The sequence below is a fragment of the Drosophila simulans genome, chromosome 2R (genome assembly GCF_016746395.2).
Source record: "Drosophila simulans strain w501 chromosome 2R, Prin_Dsim_3.1, whole genome shotgun sequence".
Lineage (NCBI taxonomy): Eukaryota > Metazoa > Arthropoda > Insecta > Diptera > Drosophilidae > Drosophila > Drosophila simulans.
The window spans coordinates 18,890,677-18,910,652 of NC_052521.2; the positions used below are offsets into that span (position 1 = coordinate 18,890,677).

General features: G+C 43.8%; 3 protein-coding genes across 6 annotated transcripts; 2 read left to right on the top strand and 1 right to left on the bottom strand.

Moving 5' to 3' along the window:
- Window positions 1-553: 553 nt before the first annotated feature.
- Window positions 554-3,335, bottom strand: LOC6735617 (transport and Golgi organization protein 11). 2 transcript variants are annotated; one of them, XM_016181407.3, is made up of 3 exons: window positions 3,179-3,335; window positions 2,389-3,007; window positions 554-1,046 (listed from the first exon to the last, which is right to left on the bottom strand). In XM_016181407.3, exons 2-3 carry the CDS (start codon window positions 2,941-2,943, stop codon window positions 768-770), a joined length of 834 nt encoding a protein of 277 aa, XP_016028980.1. In that variant the 5' UTR covers window positions 2,944-3,007; window positions 3,179-3,335; the 3' UTR covers window positions 554-767. The 2 variants fall into 2 exon arrangements, with proteins under 2 accessions (XP_016028980.1, XP_016028979.1); XM_016181406.3 differs by lacking the exons at window positions 2,389-3,007; window positions 3,179-3,335 and adding an exon at window positions 1,100-1,233.
- On the top strand, window positions 1,226-2,362 carry LOC6735618 (MIT domain-containing protein 1). The gene has a single exon (XM_002082502.4). The coding sequence runs from the start codon at window positions 1,271-1,273 to the stop codon at window positions 2,072-2,074; it is 804 nt and encodes a 267-aa protein (XP_002082538.1). The 5' UTR covers window positions 1,226-1,270; the 3' UTR covers window positions 2,075-2,362.
- Window positions 3,336-3,763: 428 nt separating the features above from the next.
- Window positions 3,764-7,307, top strand: LOC6735619 (lamin-B receptor). 3 transcript variants are annotated; one of them, XM_016168711.3, is made up of 3 exons: window positions 3,764-3,941; window positions 4,283-4,651; window positions 5,159-7,307. In XM_016168711.3, the coding sequence occupies exons 2-3, from the start codon at window positions 4,313-4,315 to the stop codon at window positions 6,950-6,952; spliced, it is 2,133 nt and encodes a 710-aa protein (XP_016028982.1). In that variant the 5' UTR covers window positions 3,764-3,941; window positions 4,283-4,312; the 3' UTR covers window positions 6,953-7,307. The 3 variants fall into 3 exon arrangements, with proteins under 3 accessions (XP_016028982.1, XP_016028981.1, XP_039148269.1); XM_016168710.3 differs by lacking the exon at window positions 3,764-3,941 and adding an exon at window positions 4,024-4,198; XM_039292335.2 differs by lacking the exon at window positions 3,764-3,941 and adding an exon at window positions 4,024-4,183.
- Window positions 7,308-19,976: the final 12,669 nt, after the last annotated feature.

Here is a 19,976-nt window from a genome sequence, read left to right on the forward strand (position 1 = left end):
TAATCGGTAGTTTTAATTGATTACTATACGTATTATTTAAAGAGAAAACCAACAAATTAAAATAAATACATTTTTTAAATGCGTTGAAAACCGAAATCTACTTATTTCCTCGAAGAAAAGGTTTGTTTTGGTACTTTAAACGTTTTATTTTAAATATCGTTATGAATTCAGTGGATGATTCATGCTACACTCTAAATGGATTTCCTTCGCTTCCGCTAGTTATGCAAAAATCAATGCAATGATTTCTGTGGGATTTAGTTTAGTATTATATTTATGTATATATTTAACTATTTATCGTATGGGATTTCGCATACAAATACCATTAGAGTTCTTGTTTTCACTTTGGGATTATCAAATGTTAACAGATCTAAAATAGAAACAACCCTTTAAACAATATCTTTTCAATGCAATGCTGTGATGATTCGGTTTTGTGTTGGGGGCTGCTCAGTTGAAACACGTAGAGATTAAAGCTTAGATTTAGATACACGCTCCTTAAGTGCCAGATCTTACAAATTAAGTAGGGGGGGCCTTTGTTTTTTGGTTTTCCACGGTGTACAAAACAGAACGATGTTGCGCTTATTTATTACGGAGCTTAGTCTACAAAGTTATGGCAAACAAAAAACAAAGTCTCTCTCAGAGCCTTTCCACAAAAGAAACACAAAAGTCAAGAAACGAAAGAAGCTGTTCCAAAAGGGTGTCCATAGCAAGGTGGTTGTGCTGGCACCCAGCACAGATCGCCAACCATCATAGTGGGCTCTACATTGCGTCTAGTTGCGATTCAGCCAGAATATTGTCTTGAGAACGAAGTAGGCCAGGCCCAGACAGTAGACGATCTTCTCCCGCTGCGTGCGCTGCTCGTTGTTGATCTCGATGTTCAGCACCCGGCGATTCAGCTTGGCCAGCTGGCGTCTCAGATACAGGATCTCATCGTGGGGCGTCAGCTCGCCCATGGGCGTGCCCTCTCGGTGCGCCAGCATCGAGGCATCCAGGTTGTTGTGCTGCTGTTGATTCAGCTGCGAGCGCTTGCTGGCACTGCCCGTGGTCAACTGGAAGACATAAGGTAGTCAAAGTTGCGCCAAATACGATTAGATGTGTGTACCATGTTAAGTGTCTGGTTTGGGAAAGTTTTCTGTTATCAATGTGAAGCAAGAGTCATTTTTCAGAGCTCCCCCAAATATTTCCGGTGTCAGTATAAGCAATAAACATTCAGAAAAAAAAACCCTAAGTCGAAATTTTCTGTATAGTCAGCCAATTTCTTTCGATCCGAGCAATGACAACCAGTCCCAACGTAGCAGAAGTGGATGATGGCGAGCTGCCGAAACTGGAGGCGATAATCAGCGCGCTGAAGTGCGAGCAGACGGGTCACATTATGGAGGCGATACTGCTCTACGAGGAGAGCATCTTCAAGTTGTCCCAGATGGCCGATGCGGAGCCGAGTCGCCGCCAGCTGTGTGGGAAGTACTTGAAGATGTACGAGGCGCGGGCCAAACAGCTGAGGGATCAGGTCAAAGGGCACTTGCACACCAGCAGGATGCTGGATCACATCACCATCGAGCAGGGTGCCAGGGGCAGAAGCTACCAGCGGCTGTTTGGTCCGTACTTGGACGATGCGGTACGGGAGGCCCATCTCAACGAGCCACACCTCACGGAGCCGCCACACTTTAGGAATTTGCTCAACTTTTTGGAGGTGCTGGTCAAGAACTGTCGCTATCTAAAGTACATTCGCCTCACTACGCGCCCAGATGCGGCGGCGCCCAAGAATCAGTTGCAGATGCTGCAGCAAATGCAGAGCGACCTGGCCGGTGGCAACATCCAGATGAATTTCCAGATGGACGAGAGTCTGCATGATCGCAAGATCGTGCTTAGCTCGGGAGTGGTCATTAAGATTGGCCGTGGCCTTCACTACTTCGAGCCCATGGAGGGCTCTTACAGTCTGGGTCTGTGCGATTTCGATTTTCGCAAGTGCCTGGCCACCGAGGTGGACATCTGGAAGTGTCGTCCTTTCGCAAGGCGCCTTAAGGATTCACAGGAGGGCGAGGATCGACCGGAGGCACACGGCTACTCCAGCGACTAACAAAAAGTGAGAGTGTGCTTCCACACAGTCGATGGAAATTGGGTCAGCCGTCTTATCATAGCAGTATTAGGAATTCAATAAAACCAGCAGGCTGGTAATCTCTTTGCAAACTGAATGGGTGGCAAGCGCAGTGTGATCGCTATCTATTAACAATTTTGGTTGTTTTATTGCGTCATATGCGGATCGCTAAGGTCTATAGCTGCACTTTCATCAAATCAAGTGCTCTTCAACAGAAATCGCAAAGAGTTACAAGCACTTGCAATTGATTTAAAAAACTAAAGGAAAATTGTGGATAGGATGGCACATTTACTCACCTGCGAGTCCGATTCAACGGAATTGGTGTCATTGGCTTGAAAGCCCATGCGGGCGACTCCATTGGCACGTACATATTGGGTGGCATGGACCTCTTCATCGTCGGCGTCCTCGTCGAGATCATTGCCATACAGATGATGACCATTGGCCCGGATGGGCGAGCTCTCCTCGGAGGCCGAGGGAAAGTGTTGATCGGTGAGGGTGATGATGCGCGGCGGAGTCTGGACGCGCACCAATCCGACCGATGGGTTCTTGGGCAGAATAGAGTTCTCCAGCTGGATTTCCCGCGGAGCAGAGCGCGTCTCCAGGTGCTGATTGTGGCCCAGGACCACAATTCGATCCGGTACGTTCATGTCGATCTTGTCGTGATAGTTCCAGGAGCTGATCATGCCGTTCTGGTTGGACAGCAGCAGATCCTCGTTGGAGTACTCCCCGGTGGCCTTAATTCTCTTGGGAACCCGCATCTTGTCGTTGATCTCGTGGGCATACTTGGCGTCGCTGTAGAGATCATCGTCCAATCCATTGAACATGGGCGTCGGCGATTGCGGGGTCACCATGTCGATGTCCTGGGGAATCCTTTCAACTGATCCAATGGGCCTCACTTGCTTTTCTGCAGCGCAACTTTTGGTTTTTCGTTGTTTGTCCAATTTTTTTTTTTTAGGTAGAAGGCGGCCGTGAGAGAGACGTTTTCATAACAAATTAATAACCAGAATTTGGCAAGCGCAACATTTTCGTCCGGCTTGTGTGTGTGTGTTTGTTGCGTATTGGGTTTTTCGAATGCTTTCTACTTACATTGCTCCGGAAATGACAGAAAAATGTCCGAAAAATCCGTAATAATTTACAATTTTTCTCCTGCCTTTTGTTATGTGTGTGAGGAGATTGAGATAGAATGTGCTAAATAATACCAGGAATGACAGTCACTCTACTTCCACTATACAGATCCGACGCTCTAGCTCCTTTTAAGCTAAATTAATTATTTACCTCAATGTCATTAGAAAACTAGTTATTTGAGAAGTTATTTAGTTAATTTGAATATTCATTTTATTATTTTTTTGTTTCTCTAAGAGTTTGCGGTATTCTTTTGTCTTGAACAAATAATTAACAAGTAGATTTAAACGAAAACTCTAGTCTGTATAAGCTACATATGTAAATAAAATGAGCACTGTTAGTCTTTGCAAAGATCATATACTCCAAAAAGTTTTTTATGGATTTATAATACATGCGCAGTGGTATGGTTCGATTAATGTTTAAGGGAATGTAAAATTAAGTACAAATACTTTTAATACTTCAATATATTTAGTCTTTAATACATTTAAAATTGTCTTAAAATTCCCACTAAACCACTGTTAACTGTCACGCTGCGTGCTGTTATGCGCCCTTCGTCTTTAGCCAACACTGAAAAATACTAACGCAGTGGGTCGCGCTCATTTTACAACAAAATTTTCTCAGCCGCCGACAGCTAGACGCGCGTCTTTTTTATCAAGTGATTTATGCTGAATTTACGGCATTGCAACAGCCCCATAAAGTGAAAAGCTGCAAATAAATCGCCTCAGAAGTGAGTAACTAAGTTGTGAAACGTTAAAAGCTGCTAAAACTAAGTTAAACGGCGTTTACAAAGTGCCAGCCAAGAGGAAGAGAGCAAGAGAGAGAGCGCGTTCTGCCAGCGTCGCTGCCTGCGGAATGTACAGTTGCGGCAGCGACGTCGCTTTTCCTTTCGGCGCGCAAACACAAATAAATACAGAAAACTAGAGAAAAAAAGAAAACAAAGAAACTAGAGAAAACCACAGCGTTACTTAAGTACATTAATAGATTGTGTGTATTTTGTAAACTATAAATAACATGCAGCACTCGCCGAGCACAACGTATAGATAACAACTAATAATATCCATTTTGCAGCACGTTTTTTTCGACCGCAATTCATACACCATGGATCGCCGCCTGAGACGCCCGCGTCGCACGGAAGACGTGTCCAGCGGCCCACTCCTGGCCCAGTCCAAGCAGCCCAGCCTCCTGCCGGTGACCCGACGAACGGGCTCCCTGACAGCTGCCGCTGTCACCGCCACCGCCGGTCCCGCCACCCGGACACGTGCCTCCCCGTCACGCAACAAGGTCGTCGCACCGCCCTCGCCCGAACTCGGCCCGCGCACCCGTCGCTCCAGCCGGCCGAGGTCGTCGGTGGGTCCGCTGACCGGACCGGGATCTGGTTCCTCGCTGCCCATCAAGGCCGCCATCAAGGCACCCACGCCCATCCCAGAGGTTTCCGAGGTGAGTTCCCCAACACAAACCAGTTTTGCTGGCCGGTGGATAAGTGCTTATCTATATTTGATCAGTATTGCAAGCATCAGCAGTTTAGAATTTTGAAATCGATTGCATTTAATGTAAAAGCATCGTAAAATATTAGATAAGTTATATATTTATATATTTAATAGTTCCATGGACTTAATTTTGAGTGTCGTTACAACCAATTGTCCTACCTTTATTACAACTTTCGAGCTTCTGTTTCTGTGTGTTTTATGGAACTGATAAGCGGTTCCATAACCCACCGCCCTGCTTATCAGTTTAGAGTTCTGCCTTCATATGCTACCATTAGGAAATTCCGGGTTAAGATAACGAATTTGTAATTGTTGGGCTAAACTGCTGATTACAAAAATAGGGGAATCTGATTAGTGTACTCATAAACAACTTTAACCCAGTTTTGAATACCCACATATTTTTGTACAATTAAGTTCTTTTGTATATTCTTCCAAGGTTAAACAATTTCTTAAATTACAGGCACCATCGCCCATTCGTCTGTCAACCAGCAATCTGCCCATGACATTGACCACCAACACATCCAGCGGCGCCCCGAACAAAGCATTTAACACCAGCTCCGTGAACAGCGGCAACAGCTTCAGCCGTACAACTACCAGCAGCACCACCACAACCACGGAGCGCATCGAGATCCGTGCCGAGGGAGACGGCGAGGTGGACACGGATTCCATTCGCAAGCGCATAACCGACCGACTGCGCCGATCGGTGTCCAAGACAATCTCGAATCTAGCTGGAACACCAGTGACAAACACCGAAGAGGGCAGTCGTTATAGTAGGAGTGTGTCCCGATCCGTCTACGACGATGAGAAGTCCTCTAAGCGTAGTTACTCTACGGGTGAGGAGGATATTGATGAGGAGGATGAACTGGAGGAGGAGGATCAGTTCCGTAGTTTCAATGTAACCCGTAAATCGGCCACACCGGCGGAAATATCCTGCCGTCAGTTGAAGGCTCCTAGAGAATTTGGCGGTTGGCTAGGCGCCTTCCTGCTCCTTCTACTTCTGCCCACCGCCGTCTACTATCTGACATGGAGCTGCACGGCCAGGAACGCCTGTCAGTTTAAGCACCTCAATCTGGGTATACTGCTGGATGTGAACTACTTAACGCGCCAGGTGTTCCAGCCACGCGTGGTGGGTGCCTTTGCCGCCTATCAGGTGGTGGTATTTCTGCTGGTGGCACTGCTGCCAGGACGAAGGGTTCATCTCACCCGCGAGACCTACAAGTTTAACTGTCTAGCAGTTTCGCTTACGCTTTTGATTGCCGGCGGAATTGCCGAGTATCTGAAGTATCCAGTGGTCACCTTCGTTTTGCGTCACTATCTGCGTTTCTGCATCTTTGGACTCGTTGGCGCCTTTGTGGCAGCTGCTTGGAGCTACTGGCTGGTGGACACCGCCAAGTACAATGTGCTGCGCCAAACGCTGACCAATGATTATGGCAGAACTGGCAGCTTTGTGGTGGACTTCGCGCTGGGCAGACAGCTCAACCCCAAGTGGCTGGGACGCGTGGACTGGAAGCAGTTTCAGTACCGTCTCTCCCTGGTGACCACTTTGATCTATGCCAGCTGCTACATCTACCAGACGCTCGTGTGGCCCCAGAAGCCGCAGCTGGGGGAACAGGAGGGCTATCTCTACCAGGCCAAATACTACTGGAACAATGTAAACTATGACCCTGCCACCCTGTTCTCGGCCAGCTGCTTGCTGTTCTACGTACTGGACTCCATCATTTTCGAGCACCACCTGAGCTCATCCTTTGAGCTGCAACACGAAGGCTACGGCTGCTTGCTGCTCCTGCGCTACGCAGCCACTCCGTATCTGCTGACGGCGGTCACCAAGTATTTCTACGAGCAGCGTGTACCCATCTCCTGCTGGTACGCTCCGCTGGGAGTGGCTGCTCTGCTGTCTCTGGGATTGCTGGTCAAGCGATTCAGTTGCGCCTACAAGTACAAATACCGATTGAACTCGCAAAGTCCGATCTTCGCCAACATCGAAACTATTCACACGTATCAGGGAAGCCGTCTGCTGCTCAGCGGGATGTGGGGATGGGTACGGCAGCCCAACTATCTCGGCGACATCGTGGCCCTGGCTGCTCCCATGGCCCTGCGTCCGGCCTGGCCACCAGTTCTGGGCCTCAGCCTGATCATCCTGCTCCTGCTCCATCGTGCCACCCGAGCCAACGCCCGGAATCAGGCGCGCTATCACTCCTCCTGGCAGCGCTACAGCACCCAGGTGCGCAGCTACATCCTGCCCAGGGTGTACTAAGCACGAAGTTGACTTTTTATTTTCTGTGGCCATTCTTATTTTTATTTTTATTTCAGTTTGTTTTTATTTTATGTTTCGAATTTGTATATATAATACGTATTCATATTGCTCAGCCCATTACTTTTAGTACCAAAATTTGATTTTACACTCGCCGACACTCACATTAAACAAAATTTATTTTCACACACATAATTATAGTTAAAAACCATCTAGCTGTACGAACTTATGCGCTTAAGATCTAGACATCTTATATAATCAATACTTGTAATCTATGTGGTATGCATATAGATAGTACTTTTTACATTTAAATATGAAATAAAAAACTCTAGTTTCTATGCTATGAAGAAACGCAAAACGACTGATGTTCTTAATTTATTATGCCATTTATTATGTATGAGTGCAAACATTGATCCGTAGCAAGTCAGTTGATTCCTGATAAGCTCCATGAATCGATTTTCACTTAGCACTTGCCAGACTTTAAGGTCACTCCAAGTGGATTTCAAGTTGAATCAAAATACAAATTATGAGCGGCCAGCAAAGTGCGGCTGATGATGATGATGAATGTCAGTCAGCGAATAAAAGAAGTAATTTTGTGTGAAAATACCCGCTCCACCCACCACCCACCACCTTCCGCTTTTCCGCTTTTCCGGACGGACCGCATAAAGTTCTTGGGTGTGGGCGTGGCACGCAGCCCTTACAACTGTTAATGACATTTACGAATGTTTGCGAGCCACCGAAACTTGGTGGACCTCATCCGTTTGCCCATTCCTTTTTGGCCCCCACACATAATGCCAAAATAATGACGAAGTCTGGGCTTGCACCTCCAAAAGACCTGCTCACAATACACTGAAAAAAACATAGTACATTTGTTACAGAATTATTTGTTTGCTTTAAAAACAAAAGGAGATTATAAAATGCGAAGTTTATAATTGAAGTTTATTATATCTCAAAATATATTAATTTTATTTATAGCTATACAATTTTTTTAAGTGCATAGTGCCATAGAAAAATGACGCGGAAACTGTCAGAAAAGAAAGCAAATGGCGGGTGAAAAAATCGTGGAAAGCGGCTAGGAAAACCTCGACGTCGACATTTGCGGTTTGCTATACAAATGACCGACCGCCGCCGACTGCCCCGCCCACTTGACGAAAATTATACAATAATGGCGTCAACATTAGCAAATTGTGCGCTTGTCGCAGTTCCCATTTTGGCCATTTTCACAACCCCACCCACCACATTTCGTCCTTCGTCCTTTAATGAGCGTTTAAATTGGCGGATCCTGGCATTTGGCTTGCATTTTTGATTGATTGCCCAGGTTTTTTTGGTTTTGAGGCCAATGTGCATAAATGATTTATCTAACCAGGCAGTAATTTTAGGTAATTGTACAAAATAATATAGTAGTAGTATTGGTAGTAGAAATGAATTTGAATAAAAGAAAATATTGGTAAAATGTGTATTAATATATTGAAAAATATTTGAAATGCACTTAAAATGAAAAATAAATATGCTATTATTGCTATTATTTTATTTTTAATATTAAGGAAAAGCTAGCAACATTATGAGTGGAAAATAGGTAAGTGCTATTAACCACAAAACTAGTTTCCGTGCTAAAATGTAAACTAAACCTACTTCTGCTTGGCTTTAGCATAAATCACGCCTTTTGTCAGAATCAGATAACGTTTGGCATAAATTTAGCTTTTATTGACTTAATGCTTGTACTTTTATCAAATAATTAATTACAGAGCAAAGTGTGGGCAACACCCAGCCAGATGACAAGATACTCTGGGATATCAGGTAACACCTTGGCGGGGTCAGAGGAGAAGGAACTGCTCCTGTTGCCGAGGCGTCTCCATCTAAATTCCACTTTTAATAGTGCAACAACTAAGTTGGCAGTGGGCGTCTGCAGTTTGTTTGTCAACCAGTTTGCTGTTGGTTTTTGTTTGGCGTGTGGGCGTTTTGCCCCCTTTGCCATTCAATTATCTAGTTTTCTATAAATTTTCTTGGCTGCTGGCTGCAGTTCAGTGCATTTTGTTGGTTTGTAATTGGCCCATGTCAACAAGTAAGATCGATATCGCTGCCACACAATTTCAGTTCTGACATTTTCGCTTTTGTCGTTGGCCGAGCAATAAAATTGTTATTGATTGTAATTAGGTTTGTAATGGGGTTATTTATGTGTGCCAGTCAGTCAGTCGTTGTTTATGTAGTGCAGTGTAAGTGCTCACTTCGGGCCAAAGTCGTGATTGATTGATGGCCAGAAAGTAATTGCTTGAAAATCGAAAGCAACTTTTAGCGGCAATTTAAATCACTATTCTTTAGGCACTCAAAAAGCAGGCCTCTCAGCCAAATACTCTTTATATATTTCGCTTAAATCAAAAATCATGCAAACGCACTGTTTAAATTCTGAAAACATTTCTTTCAAATTGCAGTGAATTGGAATTAGAGACCTTCTTGGATCCCACATTTCTTGGAATTTCTATCTGACCCACAGGCTCATAATTAATTCAAAGACTGAGCCAAGTATCACTGACCAGGACCTTTCAGGACGACTCGTGCAGGGACCTTGAGGAAACCTCTTGACAAGTTCGCTGGACCAACAAAGGGACACTGGGAAAATAAGACAGGCACGCGTAATGCCCATCCTTTTGTTCGCCGGTGTCACATCCATCTTCATCAGTCCAAAGTTTGCATTTAAATTGGTAATTAACACAAAATAAAAGCGAAAGCGGCAAGAAAAAGTGCCAGGCGAAATAATCACAAATACAATGGAACAAAGGACCCAAAAAAAAGCTGACATTGAGAAGTGAAAACAGTGGAAAGCGGAAACAATCAACTACCCGAATGATAAGAAGTGTGTGCCACCGGAAGTGAAAGAGGCCAAGGGGCAGAAAGTTGGCTCAAAGTGCGAAATTGGCTATCTATCAATTGGCTTGAGGAAATCATGTGCACTGTTCAATTTTCAAACGTTAAGAATAATCCTAAAACTTATGGTAATTTAAAAATCATATTCTAGAACTAGTATTCCTCAAACTTGACATTTTAAAGTGTTTTGCTTTTTCAAACACCATTTCAACCATTTTTATTTTTACATCCAACTTTTTGAAAAAATCCTCAGTGAACCCAATAATTTCGTTGCTTTTGCTAACTGCATTGACTGCTTTCTGTTTCACTTTATCATTTTATTAAATCGAAAAAGAAATGAGAGAAGTAAAAAGGAAGAAAAAACAATATAGTCTAGTTCCTCGACTATCAGATACCCTACACTCAGAAGAAAGAGGCACCCTCAGTCGTAGGAGACCACGAATTAGGGGGACTAGGCAACTTTAAGTCTCCGGACTAAGGGGTATAACAATGAAATATAAAATGGGGAGATAGTGGGAGCATGCCGAGACTCACGTCCTTCCATCGAAGGATGCCAATTGAATGTAAATAAGGAAGTGACAGCCAAAAATGGCGGGAATGAATGGGAAATTCATTCGGGAGAGGAAAACTCGGCGGGGGGAAGCCAAATCGTGTTGAGCAGGTCATCAAGGACAATCGCCAAACTGACGACTTAGTTGACAAAATTGCGAATAAAGCCATCGGACAGGTGACAAGCAATTTATTAACCATCAATTGAATGAATGAAGTCGATGGAGAGATTGAATTAGAATAATGACTGAAATCAGAATGAAAATGAAAACGGAATTTAAGATGTGGCAATAGATTAGTAAAGCCTTCTCAATATTTCATTTTCTGTTATTTTAAATGTTTTTAATCAGTCGAATCAATCGACTTAAACTAGTCCACAAGGAAAGTACTGATCAGGCAGATGATTTCCATCTAAATGAAGTTCCAAACCGAATTTTAATCAACAGGCCACAAACAAGAATCGAATTCGGCTGCAAATTAAGTTTGTATCTCCTTCTCGACGAAAAGCCAATTGCTGTAGCTCCGGCAACAACAATTAGTGCAATTTCTTGGCCAGAAGCAGGACGAAAAACGGAGAGCCATTACCTGCTCGACTTGGCCATAAACGTGAGCCAGAAGAAAAAAGTGGGATGGGCGGTGAAAAGAATATGCCCAGGCAAAACAAACTTAATTGTCTGCACAGTTTTATTTACTCCTCCGACGGACAGCGCAGGACAGGACAGTACTAACCATGTCCTTGCCACAGACAGATCCTGCTGGGGAAACCAAGATTGGGAGATGGGCCTGCGTCTGCTTGTAATTACTGTGCTACGAGTCCTGCGAGTCCTTCGCCTGCTGCACCCACTTAACGAACATGGCCAAGACTGGCCAAACAATAGGCCTGCACTGCTGTCTCTGAGCGCCGAGGTGCACTGAGAGAAATACTAGTATATCATATTATCATATTAAATATGGAAGATAGATCTAGATGGTGGGGATACTCATTCGTAAAGTGAGAAGGTGAATGAAAATACTATAATGTGAAGAATCTAATTTGACATGCCCTCCAGATTTCTTTCAGTGCATCAGCATGCACGGCTCGTTGCCCGGATAAGTGATGCAGATCCCGCCCCTTGGTCCCCTGGTTTTGGCCTTGTTTAATGCTAACACAATAAACTTGACCGAAAGCCTGTTGTCGATGCAGCTGGAGCAGAGAGTTGAGTTGAGTCGCCGTAGAAGCTGTGAGAATCCGGAAGGTGGAGCTGGAGCTGGATGATCCCCCTCCATATATGTACGTATGGTTGGCCAGGCACTGGGAACAAGTCTGCGGCCATGTAGTAGGTGTTGCTATCGCATTTGCATCCGACCCTCAGCACCGCCCGACCCCTCTGCTGCCAATAACTCAATCAGTGGCGCACTGCAGTTGCTCCGGACCATTCATCATCGCCAGACAAAATATTAATCGCTCCTGCCCTTGCACTTACACGTGGCCAAATTGGATTCGAACGCGATTATGTCACACGGAGCGAGGCAAGGTTACAATTTATAATTGTCAAGCGGATGAAAGATATGCGGATGCAGCGATACATGGACTACATGGCCAGACAAATGGTAGGTATATGGTGTGGTCCACGGAGCGAGTTTGCACTATCCCCGGTGATTTATGTGGCCAGGAAATTGACTTGTGATATATGGTTCTTAATGCAGCAAGGACCTTGAAAAGGTGCAGCAAAATCAATAAGTGCATTTGGCTTAAAGCAGTGAAGGTAGTGCAAAAATTATGAAACTAGAGAGGTGCATGATCTCAGAAATGGTCATATTTAACTTATTACTTTAATGTTCTTAAACGAATACAAACATCAATTAAAGCCAATTCAGTTTTCAAATCGATATTGGCATTGACCAGGCATTAAGTTCAACCGCAATCTGCACACTACGACGCACAGAAAAAATAAAAGCCTGAAAGGGGAAAGCCGATTGACCCAAGGAAGCTCTTGATTCGAGGTCCTGCGGCTGAAAGGATTCGAGGTAAAGGGTTTCGAGAGCGAGGCAGTGGCAGAAATTGAAATTAAAGCGGGGCAAAAGTCAAGGCTTAGTGGGCTAGCGTTTCAATTATGACATTGCCATATCTAATCCGGGCTTTAATTAAGACCAGATGACTTTAACAACAGGAACAGTGGAGGCGGGCATTAAGAAGCCTTTGAGCCAACTCACCTTTTTAATGAGGCAAAAAGTTGATGCCACATAACGATGTCATAATGGCCATTGTGTGGGCAACGAGCGGCCAGCCAGGACAGCACGACCGAAGGAGCAGCAGAATGTGGATGTGGAGCAGCGGTTTCAGCGCCTGGTGCTCTTCACAATGGCCAAGACCGCCGCGGTCCGAAGGCTTTATTGTGTTTTTAATTAGAAAAACTTTTGCATCTACACACCGACTCCGCCAGCCACAATTGGTGGGATCGAATTTAAGGCGGTAACATGGCCGCAAACACCAAAGCCCACAGAATGCAACAATATCTCGGCTTGCAAACTATGCCTTAGTTTAGCATAATATTTTCCCACTGGCCAAAAAGTGTTGAATATCGGCCCCGGGCTGCTAAAATATACGAAAAAATATTCGAAGAAAAACAAGCTAGCTAGCTGCCCATAGAGCCGCAAAAATGCTGCCTGCAAAAGGAGCCGCAACCGAAAAAAAAGTATGCAACACTTGGCCCACGGAGCCATCGGAGCACAACAAAGGCGCTTACCAGGTGTTGGTGCATGCCAGGCGAGGATGGGCGGCGACCGGGGGTCCTGGACATAGCCACAAACTTTGGCAAGGACTCCTACTTGCTACACATGCACTGGAAGAATAATAAGTGATCTATAAAGATGCTCTTCAGGAACATGAAAGGAGAAGTTTCCTTTCAATTGTTTGTCAGGGTCCATTTTTCAACTAAGATAATAGTGATAATATTTAAATTTTTTCCAGTGCAAAGTCCAAAGGGCAAGAGAAAAACTCCGAGTCCCGGGCTCGGGGAGCCATATGCGAAATTGTTTTATAGCTGGCCGGGAACGGTCAGTGCGGAGCGTTGAGTTTGTTTATGGCCACAGCCTGGCTGTGGCCCACAACGGATGTTGCCTTTAACTTGTATATCCTTTACTTTGGATGCCTCTCGTTCTACTCCGGCTATCTGGGAGGACGCAGGACGAGGGACGAGGGATGGGCCAAGTTCCTGGGCATTCGGTTTCACGTTGAAGCGTTTAACAAAGCGCCGTAAATTGCATCAGGCGTGCAACCACAAGCTTTCCCCTCGTTCTGGTATTTTATTCGGCTTTTCGTTGAGTTGAGTTTCTTATGCCAAGTTTTGGGGCCCTATGCGGTGCAGGTTAACTTTTATTGCCTCGAAAAAAAAAGAGAAAACAATTTAAGCCTTGGGTTTTAGGGATAGTAGGCTTTTAGCATGGCCGAAAATTAGATTATTGGCTTGCGGTGAATGCTGCTCAATGCTCATGGAATCGAAGCTAATGGCATGTGGTTCGGCTGCTCCAGCAGACGACAACTGCAATTTATGGAGCCTGAGTCCCAACTGAAATGCAAATTCAATCAGCTCCCTTGGCAGACTGCAATTAAAACATTTGCTGAATTTTCAGTTGGCCCTCAGGGCGACTCTCCCAATCTCCTACAATTATGAGAGGCTGCGTACGATTGCCATGTTGCCAATGTTTATTGAAGTCCGCGAATGGCCAAACAAATGGCAGGGAGCCACAACCCGGCTGGGTCCACAACGCCCAGCCACGCCCACTTGGGGCATCAGGCGCGAGAGTGTCCAAACTTCCGCGACGGTGGCAAGTGCAGCAAGGCGTTGCTTTTTTAATAGAGTCATAACTTGCTGCCAACTAATGGGCTTGCAACCAAATCACGCTGCACTGAAAAAAATTCGAGAAGGAAATGTAAAAAGATTTTACTTGCAAATTGGATTTACTGCATACTAATCTGGGATTACACACTCCATTCTATCATTAACAATTAGATTATTAGCTCAATTTGGGCTAGTCATCTATCTTTTTAATAATTCGTAAAATAAAACAAGCCAACTTATATTGGTTATAATTTTTTCTTCCAGTGCACTTGGAGCAGCCCTCGGTTAGCCATAGTCCCCTCGAGTTTTAATCCCCCGTTTTTTTAGCCTTCATGCTGCTCGGTGGTGACTCTACTTTGGTTACAATTCAATTTGCAATGTTCGCTTTTTCTTGGCCACGTTTTTTCGGCCCTTCAGTCGCGTTGGGCGCTTTAAAAATTTGTTCCCTTACCTGGACAGTGTCGTAAATGTGTGGAAATTGTTGGGTGTTATGCCTCGTAGGTATGTAGGTATGACTGCCAGTTGAGCAACGGGCGGTCGCTCGCTGCTTCGTTATAGCCAACTTCATCCCCAACTCCATCTCCATCTGGTGGAGTGTGTGGCATTTGGCCAACAAATCTCTCGCTTTCCCTGGCGGCGCTCGCTGTCGTTTTATTGTCTTGGCATAATGTTGACGTTCTAGACTTGGTTTAGACTTGGTGGTGCGATGGGTCTCCCCTCGTGGATGGTGGGTTCTTGGGGCATGGTTGGCCATGTGCTCCTCATAATTGTCTTGCGCAAATGGTCGTGTAAAATTTTAATTGCTTTTTAGTGCAAACTCTTGGAAAATTTGTAGTTCCCAAGGAGCAAGGAGGGCAAGATTGGGACTAAAGCTGGAGTACACCACTTACCCGATTTCGTATGCATGTGAAGGGTCAACTTTTGTGGGCTGATTAGGAAATGTTTATGACAAAGGTGTTATGCTCTTGGGTCTAATGGTTCCGTTTCGGGACTCAAAAGGTCCAGGAAGTGCTTAGTACGGAACGAGGATTTAGTTAAGGGTTTAATCCGTTAATTGTCTGCTTGAAAGTACACTTAAACATATTAGGGGTTGGGATTGAAGGGGGAAAAAGAAAAATAATACTTTTCTGACTAATATATGCCATTGCGAGCTTGAATAAATCTTTGCATGAGTTTTCAGAAGCCGTCGGCAGTGATTTCAAACTTCTGGAGCACACAAATAAATATTATTTTTAGAGCTCTGAGTAAATGTTTAGCCTTAAAACGCTTTGAACCACAACGAAGGTAATGGAAAATGCTGAATCTCAAGTTCTCGAGCTGTACGAGCTGGAAAACCAAACAGAAGCAACAGCCACATCTTAACCGAAATCAGCAGACAACTCATTAAAATCCAAAGTAATTTTCCACACCATATCACCGTGCATGACACATATATCAAAAATTTATGTGCGAAACGTCAGAAAGTTTGAACACGGCCACCATAAAAACAATTTGAATACATTTTTGATTACATTTATGGAGGCGGTGCTGCTGCTGTAAGGAAACCAAGTCAAGCTGAAAACAACTTTCGAACAACACTTGACATGGAAATTTTTGGGTGCGTATGCTCCAGCTACCCGCTTTTCTATGCAGGATCCCAGGAGCCCCACATCCCGTGACAAGGGGAAAGTGATATGGTGTGTGTTTGGGAGTACAAATATTTGTTCTTTTTCTCGGCTTCTCGGCCAAACTAAACCGAACTGAACCGAAATTTACAATTTCATAACTTTAAGTGTCCCTCATCATTCTCATATATATATATGTTTTTTTTTTCGGTTTCTATTTTTTAACCAGATAGTGAGCGCTTTCTGGCCATTCGGCTCGTTAGCATTTTTCCGGTTATCTCCTGCCAGATTTATAGAGCTCATTGCCCCAATGGCTGCGGCCCGTCATTTACGGTCACAATTTTTGACATTCATTGGCCTTTTTCCTCCGCTCCTCGGGCTCCTTCGCCATTTTTTTTTTTTTGCGGATAGGACACGACACTCAAACTTAAATAGAAATGAGCGCATGAAGCGTGAAATTAAATTTGATAAATTCTATTTACGTATAGAGATGGAAGATTTGTGGCTGGACACCATGGGGGCGGAATGGCGGGGCAGGACAGATATTAGGGTAGCTGGTCCTAGGTCATAATTTAAGTGTATCGAATGGGTTTTTTAACGCTCGGTTGTGCAGTGTAAGCGTGATTAGGGGGGAAATAAAAAAGTTGAGGTTGGGGCTATGTAAAAAAGAAAAAGTGACATTTTAGAGAGTTTTTTAACGTTCTTTTTTCTTCGTCCTGCAATTTTTAAGTTAAGAACTCCATTTCCCAAGTCGCCGCAGCTATTCATAGTTCTTTGCGCTGTTCATTAAGAATGCACCACCCAAGAAAGCAGGGAAGCCATAATAATATACTATATACAAAATAATAATGTAATCATAATCATCCGAAGAGCAGGGAGAAGTGCCGCCCACATAAACGGAGCCGCATCATCACGAAGCCCACGAAGAAGAGGCGACCACAGCAAAAGGTACAACAGACACTGAAAACTTTTAATATTCACTCTTGTCGGCTGCATAAATTAAGGCACTCACAAATGGTTGAGATTGGATGGGTCCGAGGGTTCGGGTTTGAGTTCTGAAGAGGTCCAGAGCGGCGGGGTGGGGATGAGTGTTGGCCAGTTGAGAATGCAATAGCGAACAACAAAAGTGCAGGCTGGGCGACAGTGATGCCAACTGAAGATTACAACAATGACTAAATACATATTTTAATGAATTTTAGACTTAAAAACTTAAAAAACTTAAATATATTACTTAAAAGAACTAGAAATCTTTTATTTATAAAAAGTATACAATTTTTTATCTTAAACTAATCTTTTATTAACAGAAAATACAAATTAATTTAAAAAAGATTTGTTTATACCAAAATAACATGTAGCTTGAAAGTAGCCAGATGGGCATCACTGATTGAGGAGATGCTGCTGATGGAGCAGATAACATGCAAAACCAATGGAAGGCCACTCGACTGAAGAGAGCGGTCGCTGAAGAGCGCGGCGCAAAATAAAAAGCCAACAACAATTCTCCGCAAAGGCTGGGGCCACGAAGAAGAAGCAGCAGAAGGCGAAGGAAACGAAGATTGGGAAGGGGTAGGGGGAAGAAAGTGCACAAAGCGAATGAAGTATGAAAACGGCGGAGCGAAAAGGCTGCCAACTTGTGGCGCCTTTTGTTGTTATTACTCGTTGTTGCTGTTGCTGTTTCCTGTTTGTTATTGCACTTTTGCGTGCTGAAAAGAGACAAAGGCAGAGGTGTGGGAAAGGGAGGGGCGTGCAGGGCAGCCAAAAATTGCGAACCCAGTTGGGGCACTCAAACTCACTTCAATGAATACTTTATGGGTTAATAATCGTAAAACCATTCAGCGCAAAAGCCTTGCAGCCCTTTGGGCCTTTTGGCCAGCCAGCTGATGCACTCGAAAAAAAGTTGCATACCATCTATGCGATTTGCATGAAAATATGCAATTAATTATCCTTTAACTAAAGTTAAGTTAAGCGATATTTATGAAAATTTCGTAAAATTTCAAAACAACTTTTCGGGGTATAAGCAATTAAGAGAGAAATTTTATTTTATAATTCTATTCATTTGTTGTAATCTTAAGCTCAAGGCCATTTTCTTTTCTCACAGTGTAACCACCCTCGTTACCTTCTTTCCTTCCCATGGGCAAAGTTTTTGTGCGCGAGAATTCATAAACAATGTGCATAAAGCGCAAAATGTAGCGCTTCTGGGGGCCTTCTGCAGTAAGGGGGGTTTTTAAAGAGGTTTCCAGAGGCGAGGTGAGGTCAAAGGGGTTTGGGGGATGGGGGTGCGGCGGTGATGTCCCAGTGCAGTGGCAAATTGTTTGGGCCCCCTTTGTTATTGTTGCTGCAACAAGCTGCTGTTATTGTTGCAACTTGCAACCGGCAGCTGCCTTTTCGAGTTTGTCAGGTGAGTTGGAACATCGCTTATGCAGGTTTTCGTGTTTTCCCTGATTTCCAACATGCGCCTGTGTGGGTGTTGGCAGGACTCGTATTGTTGTAGCTGCCAGTTGTTGTTGCAGTTGTAGTTGTCATTGTTGATGTTATTGTTGGCCGGGTTCTTAGTGGATAGACTGAAGTTGGCGCTGACAAACGATGTAAAGAGGATTTTGGGATGAGAGATATTGAAGTGATTCGAGCTGATTGGATGGGAACACAAGGGAATTACGACAATTTAGACGCTGATCTTGTTGTTTATACAATAAACAAATGAGTAGTAAAAAGGTTTTCTTTACAGTTTGACAAGCTCAATGCTTTTTGCCTTGAAAGGGGAAGATAAGAAATGTAATCCTTTAAGGACTGTTTAATAGCTAACAACGCTTGAGTAACTCATTAATCTCCCTGTCAAATTTTAAACACTCATAAATATGCCTTCATTTATCATCCACTGGTATTCTCCCTGCTCAGTTACTAATCGAATATAGATAAGAAATCCCAAAAGCACGTTCATCCCCTCCAACAAAAGTTTCAAATGCCAATAATTCGAATATAAATAACTCATACGCAGCGTGGGCCGAAGAAGTAAGGGAAAAAAATGAAATAACAAAATAAAACAATAACAGAGAAACAAAGGTAAAGTCACGCCTGCCAAATGGTAAAAAATGTTTCGCAGTCAATTGTAAATATTTTTGCCATTGAGTTTTATTTGAAAAGTTGCCGACGCCTTTGTTGTTTTTGTTATTGAGGGGGGAAAATACGTTAAAAAATACCACCACCTAATGAAAAGTCATCCCCAAAATGTTAGGGGGGCGGTGAGTGGAGCAGTATTACGCCATATACCTGGGGGCCCGTCAGGTTTTACACGCTCGTTACGTTTGATTTATAAAAGTTGATGTTGGCGCTGTAAGGCGAACGCACAAATTAATTGCCGTTGTTGTGCGTTGATAAATTGCGTATACGCCGCATTGTACGCCGGAGAGTTCTTTAACAATTTGCTGAACGGAGCGGGCTGAGCTGGCGAAATATTTAGGCAATAAATAAAATGCCAAGTCAAGTTTAGTCCGCTCCTGCAAATATCATTCCCTTTGATTAACGCACTGGGATAAATGTGGGGTTATGGCCAAAAGTTTGCCAGCCATTTAGCAGTTGTAAAGATATTTTATCAGGGATTCTTTGCATTTAATTAATTGCAAATGGCTGGCTCCAGGTGCGATAAGCACTAGCAGTTTTAATGGGTAAGCGTTTAAGTGGAGTGTCAAATTATCCGATGAATTTGTGAGCTAAAGATGAAGAAAAAATAAGCAAATGAGTTGGAAATTTCAATGTTTCTAAAAGCGGTCTTTTGATTTGGTACGGTTTTAATTTGTTGCTTACCAAGACCCACTAAAAATTAATGTTATTTATAAAAATGAAACTTAATTGCTTTAATGGGTTTGAAAACTCATTTAAGCCCTGGTCTTTGGCCTGCCAGAAAACGGTTATTAAACACTTCCCATTGCTGTCCATCCTTTCACCTGTTCCTTAGCCGGCTGTCTCCATTATTTATATTCCTTAACGCTTTCCCCGTCTGGGGATTCTTTTTCCGGCTCTGCTAATGCGCGACCCCTTGCCGTGAAATCCGCAGAAAGTCGGTACTTTGTTTAAGCATTTCTCTTAATTTGTTTTGGCAAGAAGAGAAAACAATATTTCTTTAGCAGTTTGGTATATTTCTGTGTGGATATTTCACTCGGACCCGCTGAGTGCGGCGCCAGCGGAAATGAAAACTTA

Bases quoted from the DNA above. Each gene is read 5' to 3' on its own strand.
- LOC6735617 (XM_016181407.3), bottom strand. From the start codon at position 2,943: ATGGTGACCCCGCAATCGCCGACGCCCATGTTCAATGGATTGGACGAT. The intron at 1,047-2,388 runs GTGAGTAAATGT...TATGTCTTCCAG, and splicing joins CCGTTGAATCGGACTCGCAG to TTGACCACGGGCAGTGCCAG.
- LOC6735619 (XM_016168711.3), top strand. From the start codon at position 4,313: ATGGATCGCCGCCTGAGACGCCCGCGTCGCACGGAAGACGTGTCCAGC. The intron at 4,652-5,158 runs GTGAGTTCCCCA...CTTAAATTACAG, and splicing joins CCATCCCAGAGGTTTCCGAG to GCACCATCGCCCATTCGTCT.
- LOC6735618 (XM_002082502.4), top strand. From the start codon at position 1,271: ATGACAACCAGTCCCAACGTAGCAGAAGTGGATGATGGCGAGCTGCCG.